This window comes from Malaclemys terrapin, chromosome 19 (genome assembly GCF_027887155.1).
Source record: "Malaclemys terrapin pileata isolate rMalTer1 chromosome 19, rMalTer1.hap1, whole genome shotgun sequence".
Lineage (NCBI taxonomy): Eukaryota > Metazoa > Chordata > Testudines > Emydidae > Malaclemys > Malaclemys terrapin.
The window spans coordinates 21,761,130-21,780,156 of record NC_071523.1 but is presented as its reverse complement, the minus strand read 5'-3'; the positions used below and the strand labels follow the sequence as shown (position 1 = coordinate 21,780,156).

Here is a 19,027-nt window from a genome sequence, read left to right as displayed (position 1 = left end):
CTTAATCTTTGTCAGCGTTTGATGTTATCAGACTGAGATCAGTGCTGTTTGTGAGCCCTGTTGGTGTCAGGTACTATGGGCCTGAGTTCCCTCAGCTGAGCTTGGGGCCAGCAGGGCTGTGACAGAATCCCCTGATTGGCTGGCTTGCCAGTTGGCTGCAAGGAGTCTGCACATGCAGATCACTGGCTGCTCAACGCTTGTGCCCACAGCTACGACTGCTCCTGTGCTTGGCTTGTTCCAAACCCTGCTCCAGCCCTGGTCCCCTGCTTGGTTCCTGACTCTGGCCCTCGGTGCTGTCTGATTGCTCACACCCGGCTCTGTGACAGTTGATGAGCAGGCTGCTATACAATGGGCAAAGTGAGCCAAACAGCCTGTGTTACAGGTCCCAGCTAGGAGGACCGTCCAGTCTAACGGAGCAGCAGGTACAGTACAGTGCAATGCAAATGACGCACAGGTCCCCGAGAGAGGCTCAGAGCCAGAGCTGGGTACGGGCAGTGTAAGGGAGTGAACCTGTCACATGGGGACTGTATTTTGAAAGGTATTATGCTGGCTTCTTGGCGCTGTGCTGTCCTCCCAGCTCTGCTCCACCCTGTCACATGCCCAGAGGGCTTCTCTCTAGAGTTTCTTTACATTGCTTTTCTGAGATGTTTCTGGAGCATTGAGCAGCACACAATACTCTTAGGTGGGAAGGGTACAAACTTCAGGCACTCCAGAGATCTAAGGGGCAGTCAAGGATTCTTAAGTGTGAAAATGTCCTCTCGTCTCAATTTCCATTTGAGCATCTTCAGATAAATGACTTAGAGCATAAGCTCCGAAGATGCATCCGAAGAAGTGGGCTGTAGTCCACAAAAGCTTATGCTCTAATAAATTTGTTAGTCTCTAAGGTGCCACAAGTACTCCTGTTCTTCTTTTTGCGGATACAGACTAACACGGCTGTTACTCTGAAACTTGAGATAAATGACTGTGACTTGGGATTCTTATTGCCTTGCCTTGCCGCTTTCCAGGGGGTCTCCCTGCAGAAAGGTGCAGTCTGTGGACCCGAGTCTTTTTCTCTTTGCTGCTGCAGTTTTTAAACCCTGCGCAACCCATTCCTGTTTGCTTGGGTGGGGATGGCAGAATTCCACTGTGTGCATCAGGGTGAATTGGAACAAATTTTTGCCACAGTCTTAATACTTGACTTGTAACTTGACTTAATTTGCTAGCTCCCAAAACCTCTGGTTTAACCATTGTTCTTCCGGGTTCTCCCCATTGACAGTGACTCGCAAACCCGCACGTCTCTGCCCGGAGCCAGGCTGTGCCTGCCACTGCCTTTCCGTCCTCGCGGCTGAAAGTAGTTATTTGAAATAACCGCATCCACTGGATCGTCCATCCAATGTTTTTCTTGGGGCAGCTTCGCGTTGCCATGAGCTCTTCCAATGCCGTGGCGCCTACTTGGGCAGTTAAGACTTAAGGATGGTCAGTTTTTTCCACCATGAACCCGTGTTTGGGGGATTTAGGACTCATCTGTTTCAAATTGAATCATATAGCAGCTTGGCTTGTTGTTTCTCACTCTACAGTGTGTGTGTGTGTGTGTGTGTGTGTGTGCACTATAGTCTAGCTATGAATTGAATTGCCTTGTGTCCAAGAGTCTCCTAGCTCTTCCCTTTCCTTGGGCGTAGGAATCTTCTGCCTTGACTTTTCAAACTCCCTACTCAGTAGCCTCCAGCATGTGCACGTATTACTGCCTGCCTTACCTTACTGAATGTTCAAAGGAATGGGAGCATGTCACCCTCTTTTTTTAAGATATCCCCGCTGCCTCCTGGTTCATTTCAGGATCCATTTCAAAACTGCTCTCCTCATTTTTTCAGACCCTCCATGCACTTGTTCCAGCAGATCTCTTAGCTCTTGTCTCTGCTGGTCCAGTACTGCCCTGCTATCTGTCCCTCTGCACATTCTGACTTCGATGCAAGAGCTTTCTCCTCTGCAACGCCTGCACCAGGGATCATCTGACCTTCCATTTCATTTTAGATCTGTACCTCTTTACGGAATACAGCTTCTATAAAACGGGACATTTCTATACGCTTATTTAATTGGAACCAATGTACATTTATATTTAAAAGGTACCTTACAACTGAATTGTTCTTTTAAAAATGCAAATAGTCCGTAGTTTGCAATAAGATTCTGGAATATCCAGTTGTATTTACCCTAATGTATTGTACATGGAACTCCGTAATTGCTTGTCTGGAAAGTCTGAGCCTCATGAGGTGAATCTTAGTGCACTCCTGTGCAGTGGGGCAGACAAAAGGCCTTTCTTCAGCCTCCCCCAGGTGTGTATGGCCCCATCTTACAGAGGGGTACCTGAGTCGCAGAGTTGAAGTGAGTTGTCAGAGGGTCACGCAGGGAGTCAGTGGCAGAACTGCCATTAGAACTCAGACCTCACTGCTTCTCCTCGGAAAGACAAGTTCAAGGACTAGACGTGATCTGTGTTGGTGTGTTTGCCACGCTTATCTCCCTGGTGTCTGAGCCCCACTTGTAAGGGTAGCAGCCTCACACTTCTTACCTTTCACCAAGGAGGTGTAAATGGGAATGTAGTCAGTGACGGGACTCAGCCTGACTCTGCCCCCCTTACTTCCAACAAGCCCTTAGGAAATGTGTATTGCTGAGCTTCATGGTCCAGCAGAAAATTCAGCAACCAAACAAAAGCAAGAGACTGTGCTCCCGCCTCCCGCTCAGGTCCTTCCTGTGGTGCTTTAATTGCTCAGATGAGCTGTGGAGAGACAGCCAGCCAGAAGAGGGAGTGGAAAAGCAGGCCTGTCCCCTTGACTGTTCAGTGGCCTCACTGCCTGAGGTCATGGGCATGTTCTCTGCATGTTTGGATTCTGCTTGATCCTAGGCACCCTCCTTGTAGCCAGGGTGGGGCAGGTCTCCGGAGCGGTTAGTGGCTAATTCTTCAGGGATGAGCCAAAGGGTGAGTTACGCCGGAACTCCTTCCTCTCTCTTCGGAGGGAAAGCATGCTGCCTCCATCTGGAAAATCCGTTTGCTGGGAATCTGTCCATTTCAGTCACTGATCCTTCCATTAGTCATACAAGCTACTGCCTCCAATCCACCAGCCTGGCACCAGACCAACTTTTCAAATAGCTACAAATTGTCAATGATTTTTTTTTTTGTAATGAAGCAGATGTCAAAGCACCCGTTGTTTGTGCCCGTCACTCGATGACGATACTGTTGGGTTTGTAGAGTGAGCTTCCTTTCGAGGAAGGAAGATGCCGTAGTAGGGTTTTAGGGGGACATGTTTTTCCCTTTGAAAACTTTTTGTAACAGCAGAATTGCTGAACAGCCCTGTTCTTTCTAGTGATTAAAATAATCACAAATATGTCTTGTCTCCTCAGCTGAATTTCTTTCATAGATGATGGAAAGTGAAATTTGTGAAATGTCTGTGGGAGGCTGAAGAAAGGGCCTTTGTCTGCCCCACTGCACAGAGCATTGGTCCGTTTCTAGTAGCACCCTCCGCCACCCCGGAATTCCCATTGCTCAGGATGAATGCAGCACTTGTCCATACACCAGGACCTGCTCCTCAGAGCTGAAGTCTGGCCTCCTCCTGCTAGTCCCACGATGCCGAAACATGTTGCGGGCACAGTTCCACGCAGCTGAGAGCTAACCCCCTCCTGGTCATCAAGCAGTAAAGGCAGAGATACCGACTGCTTCAGCAGACCTCCAGGTTTCTCTTCAGTATGTTTCTGTACTGGAAAAAGCGGGGCGCATATGAGCTGGAAACTCTCCCGACTGCGCTGAGGGAGCTGGAGTATGAGGCGGTGGAACGTTTCTCCTGGAGCTCCACTCTGGATCTTACTGAGGATCTTGGTGGTAGGTCAAATCTGCTGTGCATGTGGAAAGCTCGTGCGAGGCGGGGGCTGCGGTCACACGGCTAGTGTGTGTACTGCTGTTCTAATTGTGCACAGCCAGCCAGAAACCGTGCAGACGTGTTTTCAGCTCACAGATGAAATGATCACTGGGAAGGCTGAAAAGTAACGATGCTTTTCCCCTTCTAGGATGTGTCTCAGTGCCGTCGTGGTGGGGTGAAAAGTCCTCAAACTAAACAAGCTGGTTGCTGGGCTCACGTTACTAAACAGGAGAAGGGATTCTACGCTTGCTGTGATGCAGCAGGATCTGCCTCCCCGGTAACATGAATTCTAGCTAACGTTGGGAACACCCAGGCTCTTAGAGCCCGTAAGCTGAGATGGGGTGGTGAGCCCGGGAGTTCCCGGCCCAGCTCTGGGCAGTGTTGTTAGTTCACATCACTTTCTGCAGGTGTAGAAATGTGGCTGCAGCTTGCTTCTCAACTCTTGCGTCTCCCGAAGCTTTGGAAGGGTTGGGCGTGCTATAATTTGGGGAGGGCAAAGGTCACTCCCCAGTGCAGAGGGTGGTATATGGAGCCTTTCACCTCTAGGTCTTTAAAGCCAGTCTGGCTGGTCGAGGCAATCACTGCCTTCTAATGGGCTGATCGGTGGCTTGTGTGAAGGGTGCGGGTTTGGCCCCAAGGCGGTTTCTCCGGGGAACGTCTCTCACCTACTTGGTGCACGGCGGCAGCCCTGGCTGTTCATGCGTCTCAGTGCGGGGGGCACCGAATGCTTCCGATCATGCCGTTTGAGGAGACAATGCTGAGCTAGCCAGGCTGCCTCGGTTCGGGGGGGGAGGGAGGGGGCGAGGGGAGGATAGAGCGTGAAATGAGGCAGCAGATTCGTGCTGGGGTTAGTGAGTTATTGCTGGGGTTCAGGCAGCCTGGGCTCTGGGAACCCCTGCCTGGAACATAAGAAACGGCCACACTGGGTCAGACCGAAGATCCATCCAGCCCAGTATCCTGTCTTCCAACAGTGGCCACTGCCAGGTGCCCCAGAGGGAATGAACAGAACAGGCGATGATCAAGTGATCTCTCTCCTGCCATCCAGCTCCACCCTCTGACAGACAGAGGCTAGGGACACCATTCCTTACCCATCCTGGCTAATAGCCATTGATGGACTTAACCTCAGTGAATTTATCCAGTTCGCTTTTAAACCCTGTTATAGTCCTAGCCTTCACAACCTCCTCAGGCAAGGAGTTCCACAAGTTGACTGTGCGCTGTGTGAAGAACTACTTCCTTGTATTTGTTTTAAACCAGCTGCCTATTAATTTCATTTGGTGGCCCCAAGTTCTTATATTATGGAACAAGTAAATAACTTTTCCTTATTCACTTTTTCCACACCACTCATGATTTTATATACCTCTATCATATTCGCCCCCACCCCCCCAGTCTCCTCTTTTCCAAGCTGAAAAGCCCTAGCCTCTTTAATTTCGCCTCATATGGGACCCGTTCCAAACCCCTAATCATTTTAGTTGCCCTTCTCTGAACCTTTTCTAGTGCCAGTATATCTTTTTTTAGATGAGAAGACCACATCTGTACGCAGTATTCAAGATGTGGGTGTACCATGGATTTATACAAGGGCAATAAAATATTCTCCGTCTTATTCTCTATCCCTTTTTAATTATTCCTAACATCCTGTTTGCTTTTTTGACTGCCGCTGCACACTGCGTGGACGTCTTCAAAGAACTGTCCACAATGATTCCAAGATCCCTTTCCTGATAAGTTGTAGTTAACTTAGCCCCCATCATATTGTATGTATAGTTGAGGTTATTTTTCCCAATGTGCATTACTTTACATTTAGCCACATTAAATTTTATTTGCCATTTTGTTGCCCATTCACTTAGTTTTGTGAGATCTTTTTGAAGTTCTTCAGAGTCTGCTTTGATCTTAACTATCTTGAGCTGTTTAGTATCACCTGCAAACTTTGCCATCTCACTGTTTACCCCTTTCTCCAGATCATTTATGAATAAGTTGAATAGGATTGGTCCTAGGACTGACCCTTGGGGAACACCACTAGTTACCCCTCTCCATTCTGAGAATTTACCATTTATTCCTACCCTTTGTTCTCTGTCTTTGAACCAGTTGTCAATCCATGAAAGGATCTTCCCTCTTATCCCATGACAGCTTAATTTACGTAAGAGCCTTTGGTGAGGGACCTTGTCAAAGGCTTTCTGGAAATCTAAGTACACTATGTCCACTGGATCCCCCTTGTCCACATGTTTGTTGACCCCTTCAAAGGACTCTAATAGATTAGTACAGGGGTCAGCAACCTATGGCATGCGTGCCAAAGGTGGCACGCGAGCTGATTTTTAATGGCACGCTGCTGCCAGCCGAGGTCCCGTCCACTGGCCCTGCTGAGCCCGCTGCTGGCCTGGGTGAAAGAAATCTCAGGCCGGCAGCAGGCTGAGTGGGGCCGGCGGCCGGGACCCCCAGCCGGCAATGGGCTGAGTGGGGCCGGTGGCTGGGACCCCAGAGCGGCTCAGCCCGCTGCCAGTCTGGGGTCCCAGCGGCCGGGCCCACTCAGCCTGTTGCTCTCCGACAGGGAGTTCCTCCAGGAAGGGCAGGCAGCCACCGGCCAGGGATTCTTCCCTGCGGGGCAGTGGAAAGGCACCTCGGTGATCCTGGATGTGAGTTCTGAAGCCCCTGCCCACGGGACTCGAGGAGCACTGCAGGGACTGGGCTCTGGGAAGCAGCTGCGTTAGGGCTCCCAGATGCTGCATGAGCGGCTTGTGCGACTCTCTCCTGGCCCCTGGACTTTAAAGGGGGAGCCTGGACTGGTGCAAGGCGCCGTGAGTCGCAACTGGCCCCCCTCTTTGCATGGCCCCGCTGCCGCCTCATGCTCCCACTCTCCTCTCCCCTTCTCTGGCACTGCATCAGTCCAGGAGGGGAGCCAGCCGGGCAGCGGTGGGGTTGGACGGGTTTTGCGGTCTCTGGAAAGAGCAGATGGAGACAGGGAGGCTCTTGCTGTGTCTGTGTATCTAACACCGCGGCACTTCAGCTGGGGCGAGAGTGGCCCCCCGTCGGGGCAGCTTTCAGCCCCCCGGAGAGTTCAGGTGTAAAATGCGCAAACTGCGGAGTGATCTGGGTAGGTCTTGCATCGCAGGGGATCTGCCTCTCAAAGGGGAAGGCAGTGGGGAGCGCAGTGGTCCCTAGAAGCAGCCATAGGAGCTTTTTGGGCAGCAGGGACCCGGGTCTCCAGGGAGAGCTTCAGCCCCTGCTGTGTCCGTTTCATGTCAGGAGTTGCCGCTGAGCTGCTTCTCTGGGCCACTGGCATCACCGAAAGGGAGAAGCTGAAACTCCCCTCGGCACGGTGCCAATAAGAGTATTCGGTGCCCAGGTTCCTTTGAAAGAACCTCCTAATGCTCCTTTATGTGGTAGCAGCGTACCCCTCCCCCTCTCCGCGTTGCTGGTACGGTTGCTGCTTTTCCTCTTAAATGCACATGCTACTGTCTTCTGAACTTGAAAAGTATCTGGGGTGTTTGTGTGGATCAGTATTGCAGGGAGAGGTGGGAGCCAGAAAGGGCGAAATCTACATGGACCGTCCATTTAGATCCACGGTAGGCAACCTATGGCATGCGTGCCAAAGGCAGCACGCGAGCTGATCTTCAGTGGCACTTGCATTGCCTGGGTCCTGGCCTCTGAGTCCGGCGGGCTCTGCATTTTAATTTAATTTTAAATGAAGCTTCTTAAACACTTTTAAAACCTTATTTACTTTACATACAACAATAGTTTAGTTATATATTATTGACTTATAGAAAGAGACCTTCTAAAAACATTAAAATGTATGACTGGCCCGTGAAACCTTAACTCAGAGTGAATAAATGAAGACTCGGCACACCACTTCTGAAAGGTTGCCAATCCCTGGATTAGTAAGACATGATTTTCCTTTACAGAAACCATGTTGACTTTTGCCCAACCATTTATGTTCTTCTATGTGTCTGACAATTTTATTCTTTACGATTGTTTCAACATGGGATTCAGCTTGGCGCTGAAGGTAACCCAGTGTGCAGCAGCTGTGATAGGTGCCCTATAGATACCGTTGGATATTTCGATCTTTGTCTATAGGGTTTTTCAAAATGACATTTCAACTATAAATAAATTTTATTCTCTCCAGAGCACGTGGCAAAGCCCAAAGGAAAAGGGAATGATCAGAAAATGGACTAACCTGGTTACTGATTTGAATCCAGGCCAGGTCCATAGTGACTGGAAGTCAGTGTCTGTGTGGCCTATAGGAAAGTACTCGGAGTGTCTGAGCTGCAAAGATGTCCTGCATTGCAAAAGCACCATGGGTAAAATTCTCAAACCCTTCCTTGTCCCATATTCAGAAGTGACTTAGGAGCCTAAATCCACAGGCATGTATTACCTCTTCGTAGTGGGTGGGGACAGCATGGGAAAAGCTGCGGTACCTGCTCTGGAGTGCCCACGCAATACCTCCTCTATTGGTAGATGGGGAACCTCAGTCTCCAATGCTGTTGGGACTGCACCTTTCCCTGGATGTGCTGTAGGTTGTCTGTGTGCTGCTCTTCTTAGCTCCCACCTCCAGGTGCTGCCTACCCCCTGATCCTGACCTTACAGTGTCCTCAGTCCTCCAGCCCCATTCTCACTGTCGATGCCACATTGGCACTGAGCTCTCTCCAGAGGCAGTGATAAATACAGCCATTCCCACACTTGGCTACTGCTAATAGAGACAGATTGCTCTTGGCCTCTATGCCTATCCAACTTGTTGCATAAATGTTTGTGTTCAGTTCAAACAAATATTTAGCTGAGGGTAAGTTTTTGTGGTGTTCTGGGATGTAAATAAAGTTGGTCGTGACAAATGCTTTTGCCTCCCAGGGCAGCAGAGGACCTGGCGCTCGGTGGCCCTACCATCATTTCACTGCTGAGTCACCAAGACAGCAGTGGTGTGATAAAATAAACAGCCATTAGGCTTTCAAACAATAGGTGAAAAATCATCATCCCTGGGCCAGGAGTTGCATGATGGTGAAATGCTTTCCAGGTCACCGTGCTCTCAGGACACGTTCTGCCCTTGGTTGGTGTTTAGGGAGCTGCCCGCAGCCAGTGGCCATGCTAGTCTGTATCACCCTGGGTGAGGGGCTCTAAGTGGGAACCAGGAAAACCTCCTCTCCTGCCAAGACCAAAGCTTGGGGTTCTCTGTTCAAGCTCTGAAACAGTTCGTTATTGTAACTAACAAATGAGCAGCCAGCGGGGCTCCAGATGCAGTCTGGGATCTGAGATGTTCTCTGCTGAGGACTCCTGACTGGAACTTGGCATGTGAACGAAGCAGGGAGCTGACTTAGGGTGTAACTCCCTGTCCTAGTTGCATCCTGCTGACTTGGGATCACAGATACATTTTCTAAAGGGTTTAATAGTCAAAGTTCCTCTGCAAAGCAGAAGTAGTAAATCCTTGGGGCAGCGGGTGGCTGGGATGCAGGAAGGAAACTCTTTAATCTCCGTCTCCTGCTCCCAAGGCAGAGAGGGGTTAAAACGGGTCCCTGAGTCTCCCTGTTTATCCCAGGGCTGCAAGTTTTCCCTGGTCTTTGAGCAACTTTCTCTTCCCCGTAGAAGAGGATTCCTGCCTTGCTCCCATCATTATTCCTAATAGGTCAAGTGAGATGGTAATTCCGGTGGGCCAGCCAATGGAGAGGCTGTTACTAGGCAGTCAGAGGCCCTGGAGATGCAGCGTGCACAGAGCGGTTATTGTGTTCTCCGGGGAATGATTGCAAAGTGTGGGCAGCAAAGCTTCACAACAGGCACATTTCTCTCATCCTTCTCAGATACAGTCATTGGACTGGGCCCCGTCAGCAGCAGTCTCGCGTCTGCTCGGCACTGAGGGCTTCGCACCTGCTGGCCTCAGTCCTGACTCCAGAGTCCCAAGGCTCTCTTCTCTTGGCCACTTCTGCACTCCCGTTAGCCTCCTGTCGCCACTTCTGGGGGTTCCGTATCCTCCTCTCCCCTCCAGTAACCACTGAGGGGTGATGGTGTGGTCCGCTGTGATAGAGCAAATATCTGGGCTCTGGTTTGAGGAGGTGGAACTTTGAGCGACTGGAGGGAGCAGGCCAGGTTCTGGGTGCAGAGGGGAGTTGGTGCTACCGCCGTAGGGAATGGGCTAACTTTAGGCTGAACCACTGCTATGGGCCAGGGGCGAAGAAGCCCTAAATTACTTCTTCCAAACAGAGTCCCATCTTGGAGATGCACTTCCACTTAACTGTGCACATAACCTCTCCACTCACAAAGCAAACCCTGCCTATTGGCATCCAGATGTGTCAGCCTCCTTGTTTCCCTGTGCCGACTCTGCTACTAAGCCTCTTCAGAACAGTGTCTTCCTCGGGTCCCTAGGGCCTGTCCTTCCATTGCAGAACTTGGTCATTTCTGTGCTGTTTTCAGTCCAGGCTTTCTACTGGTCGCCGCTGAGAGGGGTGGGGCTTGGAGCTGTCAAAAAATGGTCCGTAGTCCAGTTATGTTTGCTGTAGTCTCTTCCTTAGGCTGGTTAGTTACATCTCCAAGCTGGGAACTAACTGCCTCTCTGGTTTCTATAAGGCTCATAACCGCCAGTTTCTAGCCCCCCCAGACTACCAGGTCATGCTGGTGGTCTGTGACCTGAGCGTGGTGCTGTGCCCCTCCGCTGGCGGAAGCCAGTGAGTCCTGTTTGAATTTTGCAGAAAGAGGATTTGCTTCTAACAAGAGGAGTGTGGTGCTTCGGCTGAGTTTATGCACTCTGCCCCTCAGCTGTGGGGGATCTCTGTGGGAGGAAGCCTCTCTGAAGGAGCTAGCAGGTGAGGGAAAAGCAACAGAGGGTCCTGTGGCACCTTTGAGACTAACAGAAGTATTGGGAGCATAAGCTTTCGTGGGTAAGAACCTCACTTCTTCAGATGCAAGGTGAGGGAAGGAACCTGAAACCGAGATGAAGCTAGAGGAGTTCCTGCTGCACCTTGCAAGCAAATTATCTGGGCTTATTTATAGATGCAAATAAGTTTCTCAGCTCTGTGATTTTACCCTGCTGCCCCAGGCTGGAAACTGCAAACACGCTCTTCCCACTGTGACAAAAGGGACACAGGAGTCTGGAGTCCTAGACGCAGGCCTTGGCTGGGCAAAAGCCTGGGATCCGGGTGTGGCCAGCTTAGTCCTGCAGCGCAGTGGCTCTCAACCTTTCCAGACCACTGTCCCCCTCCAGGAGTCTGATTTGCACTGCGTGCCCCAAGTTTCACCTCACTTAAAAACGACTTGCTTACAAAATCAGACACACAGATACCGAAGTGTCACTGCACACGGTTACTGTAAAACTGCTTAGGTTTTCATTTTTACCACGTCATCAATTGGAATATAAATATTGCACTTACATTTCAGTGTATCGCATGTAGAGCAGGATAAACAAGTCATTCTCGGTATGAAATTTTAGATTGTCCTGACTGTGCTAGTGCTTTTTATGTAGCCTGTTGTAAAACTAGGCAAATCTCTAGATGAGTTGTTGTACCCCCCGAAGACCCCTACATACCCACAGGGGTGCGTGTACCCCCGCTTGACAACCATTGCTGTAGAGGACAACTCGCCCTGTAAGTGGAAAGGTGCGTCCAGCACAGTAACACTACCGCTAATTGTGGGCTTAGTGCTGCAAGCGTCTGCTGCACTGCACCTGACTCAGGTATTTGTAAGTGCCTCAGTGTTGGGCAGGATGTTACAGGGAGACGTGTTCCCTCTTGCCTCAGCAGGGCCATGGCAGCATGTGGGACAAGGCCTTTGGTTTTCACTAGATATCAGCCAGGTTATGAACCCCACCCCTTTCTAGACAAGCAGTAATCACGCTAGTCTGACCCTCCTGAGGACCCCGCTGGGAGCCGGGCTCACGTGTCCATCCCTGACTCATCCCTACGTGCTGGGCTTGCCCATCCCTCCTGAAACTTAGTACAAGGCTCTGTAAATCTGAATAAACTGGGTCCTTGTGTGTGGCCAGAAATGGCCTTGCTCCTTGCCTCTCAGACGGGTCCCAGGGGATTCAGTCTGAGTGATGCTACTCAGAAAGCCCTCCTGGGGAGACGGGATAGGCACCAAGCACCACCACATCCAAAGGGAGCTGAGCAGCAGGATTTTCATATATGGCACAGACTCTCCACGGCACCCTCACTGGAGTATAACTCTTAGGCTCTCCCAGCAGCCTGTGCTGAATCCAGTCTTCTCTTCTCCCAGTCATGCCGTCACTGACCGCAATGGCTCCTCCTCCGCCAGCCCAGTGAAAGCTGCCTAGGAGCTCAGGTCTGCTCAATAAACGCATCTGCTCTGGGCCCCTGGAGTGATTGTTGGCGGAGAGATGAGATTCCCTTTGCAGAGAGTGGGAGGAATTCTGAGCTGCTGGCCCTGGAATTAGTCACCCTCTTTTGTGTTCAGTTTCACATTCCGTCCTAGCAGCCTCTGGAGAGACCTCAGTCCTTCAGGAGAGCATTGCCTCTCTCTTGTTTCTTCTCTCGTTAGTATCAACGATTCCCTCAAACTTTATAATGTTATGATGAAGGCTAAATGAAGGAGCAATTAAATGCCCCTTTGTAGCTGATCGAACTCACAACCCTGGGTTTAGCAGGCCAATGCTCAAACCACTGAGCTATCCCTCCCCCCGCCAGCTATCCCTCCCCCCGCCACTGCCCACAGTCTGGGCCAACATGGCAGGGCCTGAACAAGAAGCTAAGGGGTTTCCCTGGATACTGATTGCAAGTGCAGAGGCTGGGGCATTGTATGTGCGTGATAGAAAGAGAGAGAATGAGTTAGAGTAGTAGTGATGAGCGGAAGCTGGGATTCTTGGGGCCCAGTATTTGCAGGAAAGGCAGACGTGGGATTCTGAGCAAGGAAACTCCCTGCTGCTGTTTGTTCCTACGGTGTCCAGGGAAAAAAGACGTGATGTCCATGTTTGTAAATAAACAGGATGGCACCAAAGAAATATCTGACTCATCATCTGTTTCTTCTCCTAATGGAAGCAAGCCAGCAAGGCCCAGGATATTGGCTGACTGCTGGGGCCAAGGGGCAGCAATAGGAAAAGAGCCAAGGTAAGACTTTGTTCCTGCAGAGACTGACCCCTGGAAGGAGATGGATGTGCAGAGGTGGTGGATCATTTTCTTCCAATGAAATGAGGAACTTGCTCCTAATAGCAACGAGCTTAAACTTGCTCACAGGAACCCTAGAGTTCAGAGCTTTCTTGTCCCTTTCAAGCCTGAAAATTATGCTTGTGCAGGACATTTGGTTCACGCCCTATGCCAGCCTTTTGGCTTAGGTGGACAATGATTGTTACTCCCGTGTGGCTCCCTCCATAGGAAGAGGCTACTTGTTCCCATTGGAAAAGGCCCAGTCATGGCAGCAAATTCCCTTTGAGAAAGACATTTGACTTTTCCATCTGGAATCAGTGACTGGTTCAGGCCTGTAACGTCTCTTCCGCACCAATACCTAGTAACTATTTCTGTGCGCAGCGAGCAGGGTACCTGCTCCACAGTACTCAGGCGCACAGCTTGTCTCTCCTGAGTATTCATTGTTACATTTCCTGTTAACTCCCGGCACAGCTGCCGGAGGTTTCTCTTTCTTGAGAGAATTTACAAGGGCTGGATTGACAGCCGTGGGCCCACAAGTCCTCTGTCTGTTCACACCTCAGGGACTGAATGATGAATGAATGATTTGATCGGAGTCTCAAAGCTATTGGAAGGGGGCAGGGGGAATGGATCCTGCTAGTGGAAACTGCAGTCTCCGGTTTTTACTGGCTTCACACAGAGCGGAATGGCAGCTGCCTTTGGCTGCAGTTGTTTTGCATATTCTGAAAGGACAGAGGCAGTTTTTCTGCTGATGAAATCTCCCCCTGGTCTTGGCCCGTGTCCCACTCCCTCATTGGCTCATGCAGAGTCCTGGTTATATTGGTGAAAATGAAGGTGAACAAGGAGTTTGTTTTAGCAACGTAGGGAGAAGAGGGGAAATCCCAGCAAACTTCCAGAATTCCTGCAGCATTTCAGGCTGCCCGTGTTCCCAACTCGCACTAGTTAATCCCATGGCTCTCAGGGGCGCTGCTTCCCTTTAGAGAGGCAAGAGCTGCTCACACAGAGGGAGAGGTCTCCAGGTATGGGATGTGTGAAGTGGGAGGGTCTGGTACAGGTGTGAGGTTTCCAGCTCTCGGAGGAGCAGGACTTACCTGAATAAGCATTGGAGGGGGCCCTTTCCCCAGAAGAATTGTCAGATTTGTGCCTGTCAACCAAAACAGAACAGGGATCTATAGCAACGTGCAGGGTTAGTGCCTCCCGCCCACCCCACTAAACGAAATCCACAGGGAGCCCTCTCCACTGCGCCATGAGCTTCCTGCTGGCTTCTCTGCCCACTGTCTCCCCCAGGGCAAGGTATGTTCAAATGATCCTCTCTCTTTCCGTGTCGACAGCAAAGCTCCCATTGGCGTCAGTGGGAGTCAGACTGGATCCCACCTTTGCGGTGGCTATATCCGGTCCCAGGTTTCAGAGGGGTCACCCTGCTAGTCTGTATCTGCAAAAAGAACGACGAGCCTTGTGGCACCTTAGACACTAACACATTTATTTGGGCATAAGCTTTCGTGGGCTAAAACCCACTTCATCAGATGCATGGAGTGGAAAATACAGTAGGAAGAGATATATACACAGAGGACATGAAACAATGGGTGTTGCCATACTAACTATAGCGAGAGTAATCAGGTAAGGTGGGCTATTATCAGCAGGAATAAAAAAACCTTTTGTCGTCAGGCATTTTATATTTAGCTTTTCCCTGGTCTGCTACTTATTGCCATTGTTATTGTTTCCTCTGTAAGCATCGTCTGCGAACTTGGCACTGCAAACTCCCTGCTTGTGGGCATGTGCAATGAGTGCCACACACTGGCAGCGGCTTAGGAGGAAAGACCCAGGGGAAGAGCCTCCCCGTTCCATACCTGTCAGGCAGCGCAGCCTGGTTCCCAGAAGGCCTCGTTAAACGGTGCTGTTCTCTGTGATCCCGGCTAAGTAACCGTGACACGGCTAGTTACTTAGGGTGATTAGTTCTGGGCAGGCAGTTTAACTTTATCAGCTCAGCCCAGATTTAGATTGTGCCTAATAACCCTAACGGGCTGGCACGTGGCCCGCATGACAATAGGTCTGAGCGTCTAGAGCCCTCCCAGTGCTGCAGTGTGTGATCCCTTCCAAGAGATGCCACTGGCCGGCCTTCCCCTCCACGCTGGCGTAAGGCGTGCCCCTGAAACCCCCTGCTGCTGGAAGCCAGGGGCAAAGCCCTGCGGCAGTGAATGGGGTCCCTCTGACCCTGGAAGGCTGGTTCTGTGACGCTGCTGCCCTGAGGAGCCTGCTGCCACGGGCAGGAGAGATTTGCCTGTACCCTCTGCACCTCCACTAACACTGTCAGCGTTGGGCAGATGGAGCCACCGGCCTGTGGGTAGGTGCTAGCCTGGCCTAGGGCACACCTTGCTGTTCCAATAGCGTGTCCTCTGCATCCCACCGCCGGTGCCATCAATCCTGGCTTGCTGTAGCTCTTGCTATGCCAACCCCGGCTCTTCATTGCAGAGCCTGCCGAGCATGGAGCTGAGGCTGTCAACACTGGGATCTCTCTCCCTCCGGCTTCCTTCTCCTGCCAGTACCATCCTGTCATCTCGCATGGCCACTGAGTGACCCTAACTGCCCCCGGGCTGCTTTCCTGCTGTCCCATCAGCAGCAGCGCCCTGTGATGCCACGATTCCCTCTGCTTGGCTGGATGGAGGGGTGCGATCGCGGTGTGACGTGGCCCTAGGTTGGCCCTTCCGGGTCCTCTGGGGCTGGCTAGGGCAGCATGCAGGTGCGAGCACTGCCAGCTGCTTGTTATGAGCTGCCCCCGCTCCTCCCGCCTGCCCTAAACCCACGTTGGCATCAGCCCCCAGGCTGCTGTGACCGGTACCCATGGCAGGGACCTGCTATTACACAGACACGTCCTTTTCATTCGCCGCAGATCCACGGTAGTAGGATCTGAGCAATGTCATGCATCCCCCTGCCCCTCCCACTGACCCACCCACCTGTGGCCAGTGTCTGGGCACCAGCTGAGCCAGGGGCAGCCCGCTGCAGTGTCTGAAACTTTATTTGGAGTGAACCACCAAAGGACTGCCATTTTAAAACTATGAAACCTGGTGCATAAGAAAAGCATCACAATAGGATTTGTCTTAAGGACTAATTGAACTGCTTTGGATTAAAGCAGATTGTAAACCCATTCTGGGGCTCGCTTGCCGGTGGATTTAGGAATCTGTGTTACTCAGGCTTCGTTCCTGGTGGTGACATTCTCCCATCAGAACTGCGCGTGGGTCTCTGCTCCACTGTCCAACTCCCTTATCCCTGCACCTTCCAGAGACAGTGCGAAGCTCCCCTCTGACAGCCTTGTTTGTCCCGAGTGCCGATAGTCTCTGCTGGCAGAGCCCTACCACCCAGGTTGCAGGGCTGTCCCCAGGGGCTTGCTTCCTGCTCTCTGTCTCTATAGTGCTGACCCCGTGGAAAGGTCCTTTGCATGCCCAAGCCCTCGCGGAGGGCAAACCGTTCTACATCACTGGCTGCCTTCCCTTCTGAGAGAGGGCTAGGGGGCTGAAATGCTGAAACCTGTCTGTGTGTGTGGGCACTGATGCCAGGTCACCCCAACCCCTTCAGCATGAAACCCTGTGGCCTGCCAGACTGGCCTCTTCTGGGCCTGAAAGTCTCCGAGTCCCCCTCCAGAAATCTGGCGCTGACCCTGTGCCATTATCTCGAGGATAGCTGGGCCCCCGGATGCTGGGGCATTCACTGAGTTGGTCGGCAGGCTGGTCCCGGGGTAGCCCGGATGGGTCTGAGTTGCAGGTGAGGAGCCCCAGCCCTGGGACACCGACATCGCTACAGGACCTAGACTTGTTCAGATTACAAGAGTTGCTGTGTGGCCTAAACTTCTAGGGAAGTTCACCACCTGCCCCACAGCTCCGACAGGGATGGGCCAGCCCAGGGATAACAAGAATAAGCGGAGTCGATGAAAGCATGAATGTTGCTAGAGATCAAACCTCCTGCTTCAGGGCTTCAATCAATCTCTAACTACTAGGGAGTAGGAGTTTCCTGCTCCTACCTCTGAAGCACCTGGTGTTGGCCATTTTACAGGTGGAATTCTGGGCTAGATGGGCCACAGGTCGGATCCTTCCTGGCAATGCCTGTGCGCCTCTCTCTCATCTCTCTAGCCCTTTGGGTGCTGGCATTCTCCAGGGTGCCTGGTCTCTGCTTTTTGTGCTGATGTCTGTCTTGGCTTCCTCCCAAGCTGCCTGAAGTGGGTAAAAGCTTGTTGTCTTCTCCTCCTCCAGAACTAATGCAACAGCAAAGCCTGGACTGCCACCTGAGCGGCCAAGTCCCCATCCCAGCCTCTGGGCTAAGGGAAATGCAGTCTAGCAAGTTGCCTGGGAGCCCCCATGGAATCTACCTGCTGAAGTTATTTCCACAAGAGGCTGGGGGCCCTGATTCCTACTGCATCTTCCAGACAGAAAAGCTGTGTTCTCCCAGAGCATTAGCCAGCCCACTTCCTTGCTTGTTACTAGCTAGTCGCCATTGTCCAGACAGTGGCACAAGCAGTTGTTTATTCTTGGGCAATTGCCCTGTGGCTCCTAATTCCTGGCAGGCGAAGGTCATGGGCTGGGAGGAAAGAGGGATGGAGGGAGATGAAAGGGACAGATGGAGAAAGGAAGAAGGCCAAGGTCTGATGTGAATTGACCCTCTTAAGGAGTTGGTTTCATTATTTACTTAAATATTCTTTTGGCAGCAGGTAGATCCCTTTGAGTATTTCCTGAGCTCCACCACCCCTGTCTGCTTTGGTAGCTGTATTCAGGGCAGGCCCATCCCAGTCTGGACAAGTAACGAGACTTCGTTTGTATCTGCTTTGCAGTGCCAGAGTGCCTTTCATCCTAGCAACACACAGCACTGCACAAACCACAGTCCCTTTTCCAGCAGTATAAAACTCTTGGATCCCTTTGGGCTGGAAGGAATTATGCCAGTAGGGCAGCAGCACGGTCCAGTGGAATCAGCACTGTGATTCAGGAGATCTAGGTTCTAGTCGTGTTTGACTCCCTGTGTGACTTGGGCCGGTCACTCTAGGCTTCAGTTTCCTCATTTATACGTGGGCTATTGGTGCTAACCCCCCATGGGCATGGAGCTCTGTGAATGGAAAGTGCTACACATAAAGTGCCTATTGTTTGTATTGATTACTCAATGAAGGTCGTTCCAAATGAGACTGTCTTATAGACTGGTTCCCTGCCCTGTCTGTTGTGAGCATCTGTGAGACTTAACTCCTTGTGCAGTGCCCACAACAAGGGACAGGAGCTATTATTTTTATAGTTTTTAACTTTTTCCATGTTTTGCTTCCATCTGAGTAACCCTGCGATGATCTCACCCCCCCCACCACCTCTTCATCCCCTGTCTGAGTTTCGATCGGTCACTGTTTGCAGCTGGGGTGGTTATTTTGCATCTGCCCAGCACATCTTTGGGACCATAGAATACAAGGTGGTAAAGTCGAGAAGACCCTCAGGAAAGCCCCGTTCTGCAATGGGCCGATGCTGGCTTTGTGCGTCTGAGTGGAAAATGGAAATTCTAGGCCGGCTGCCTCCCCTGAGCACACTTAGTCCTCAGGCAGGAGGGGATTCTGCCCTGGGAAGGGGAAACCTGTGAGATCCACCAGAACCTTTGTTAATGAGCAAAGTGCTTCCCCCAACTCTGTCCCTGTCCCAGTGCTTGCTCCGCTCTGTCTGCTCCAGCCTGTTTCCATTGCTGCTTCTGGCCTGGCTGACACAAGTGGATTCACGTGCAGAGCTTGTTGCTGTTACTGGGACAGCTTCATTGATAAGCCTTTGTCTTTAGAGCTTTTCATCAGGGATCTCGGCGCTCTTTACAAACCCTGATGAGCTGAGCCTCCCAGTGCCCTTGCCAGGTAGGTAAGGGATATGCCACTGAATTGCAGTCACCTCTGTGTGTAACACTGCAGCCGTTTGACAGTGCACAACATCACTGTGTGACGGTTCGTGACAGGCTGTGAAGACTCCTGCATCCAGTAGAAGTGAAAAGGGCTTTAGGTCAGAGCAAGGCACTGCATCCACTTTCACATTGCAGCCTGAGCCACATTTGACCCCGGCTGATTGGCCACATCCCTTTGCAATAAGGATG

The 19,027-nt window shown here is 51.4% G+C and overlaps 1 protein-coding gene across 2 annotated transcripts in view; it reads left to right on the top strand.

Moving 5' to 3' along the window:
- The window catches only part of PLEKHG5 (pleckstrin homology and RhoGEF domain containing G5), a 113,732-nt gene that overhangs the window by 22,148 nt on the left and 72,557 nt on the right, over positions 1-19,027 (top strand). Inside the window, exon 1 of one of the 2 annotated variants that reach the window (XM_054009490.1) lies at positions 3,438-3,844. The exons of the other annotated variant lie outside the window; for it this stretch is intronic. Within the exon in view, the coding sequence (XP_053865465.1) occupies positions 3,712-3,844 (133 nt within the window). The 5' untranslated portion in view covers positions 3,438-3,711. Of the gene's footprint in view, positions 1-3,437; positions 3,845-19,027 lie in introns of those variants that run through there. 2 annotated transcript variants of the gene reach the window in all.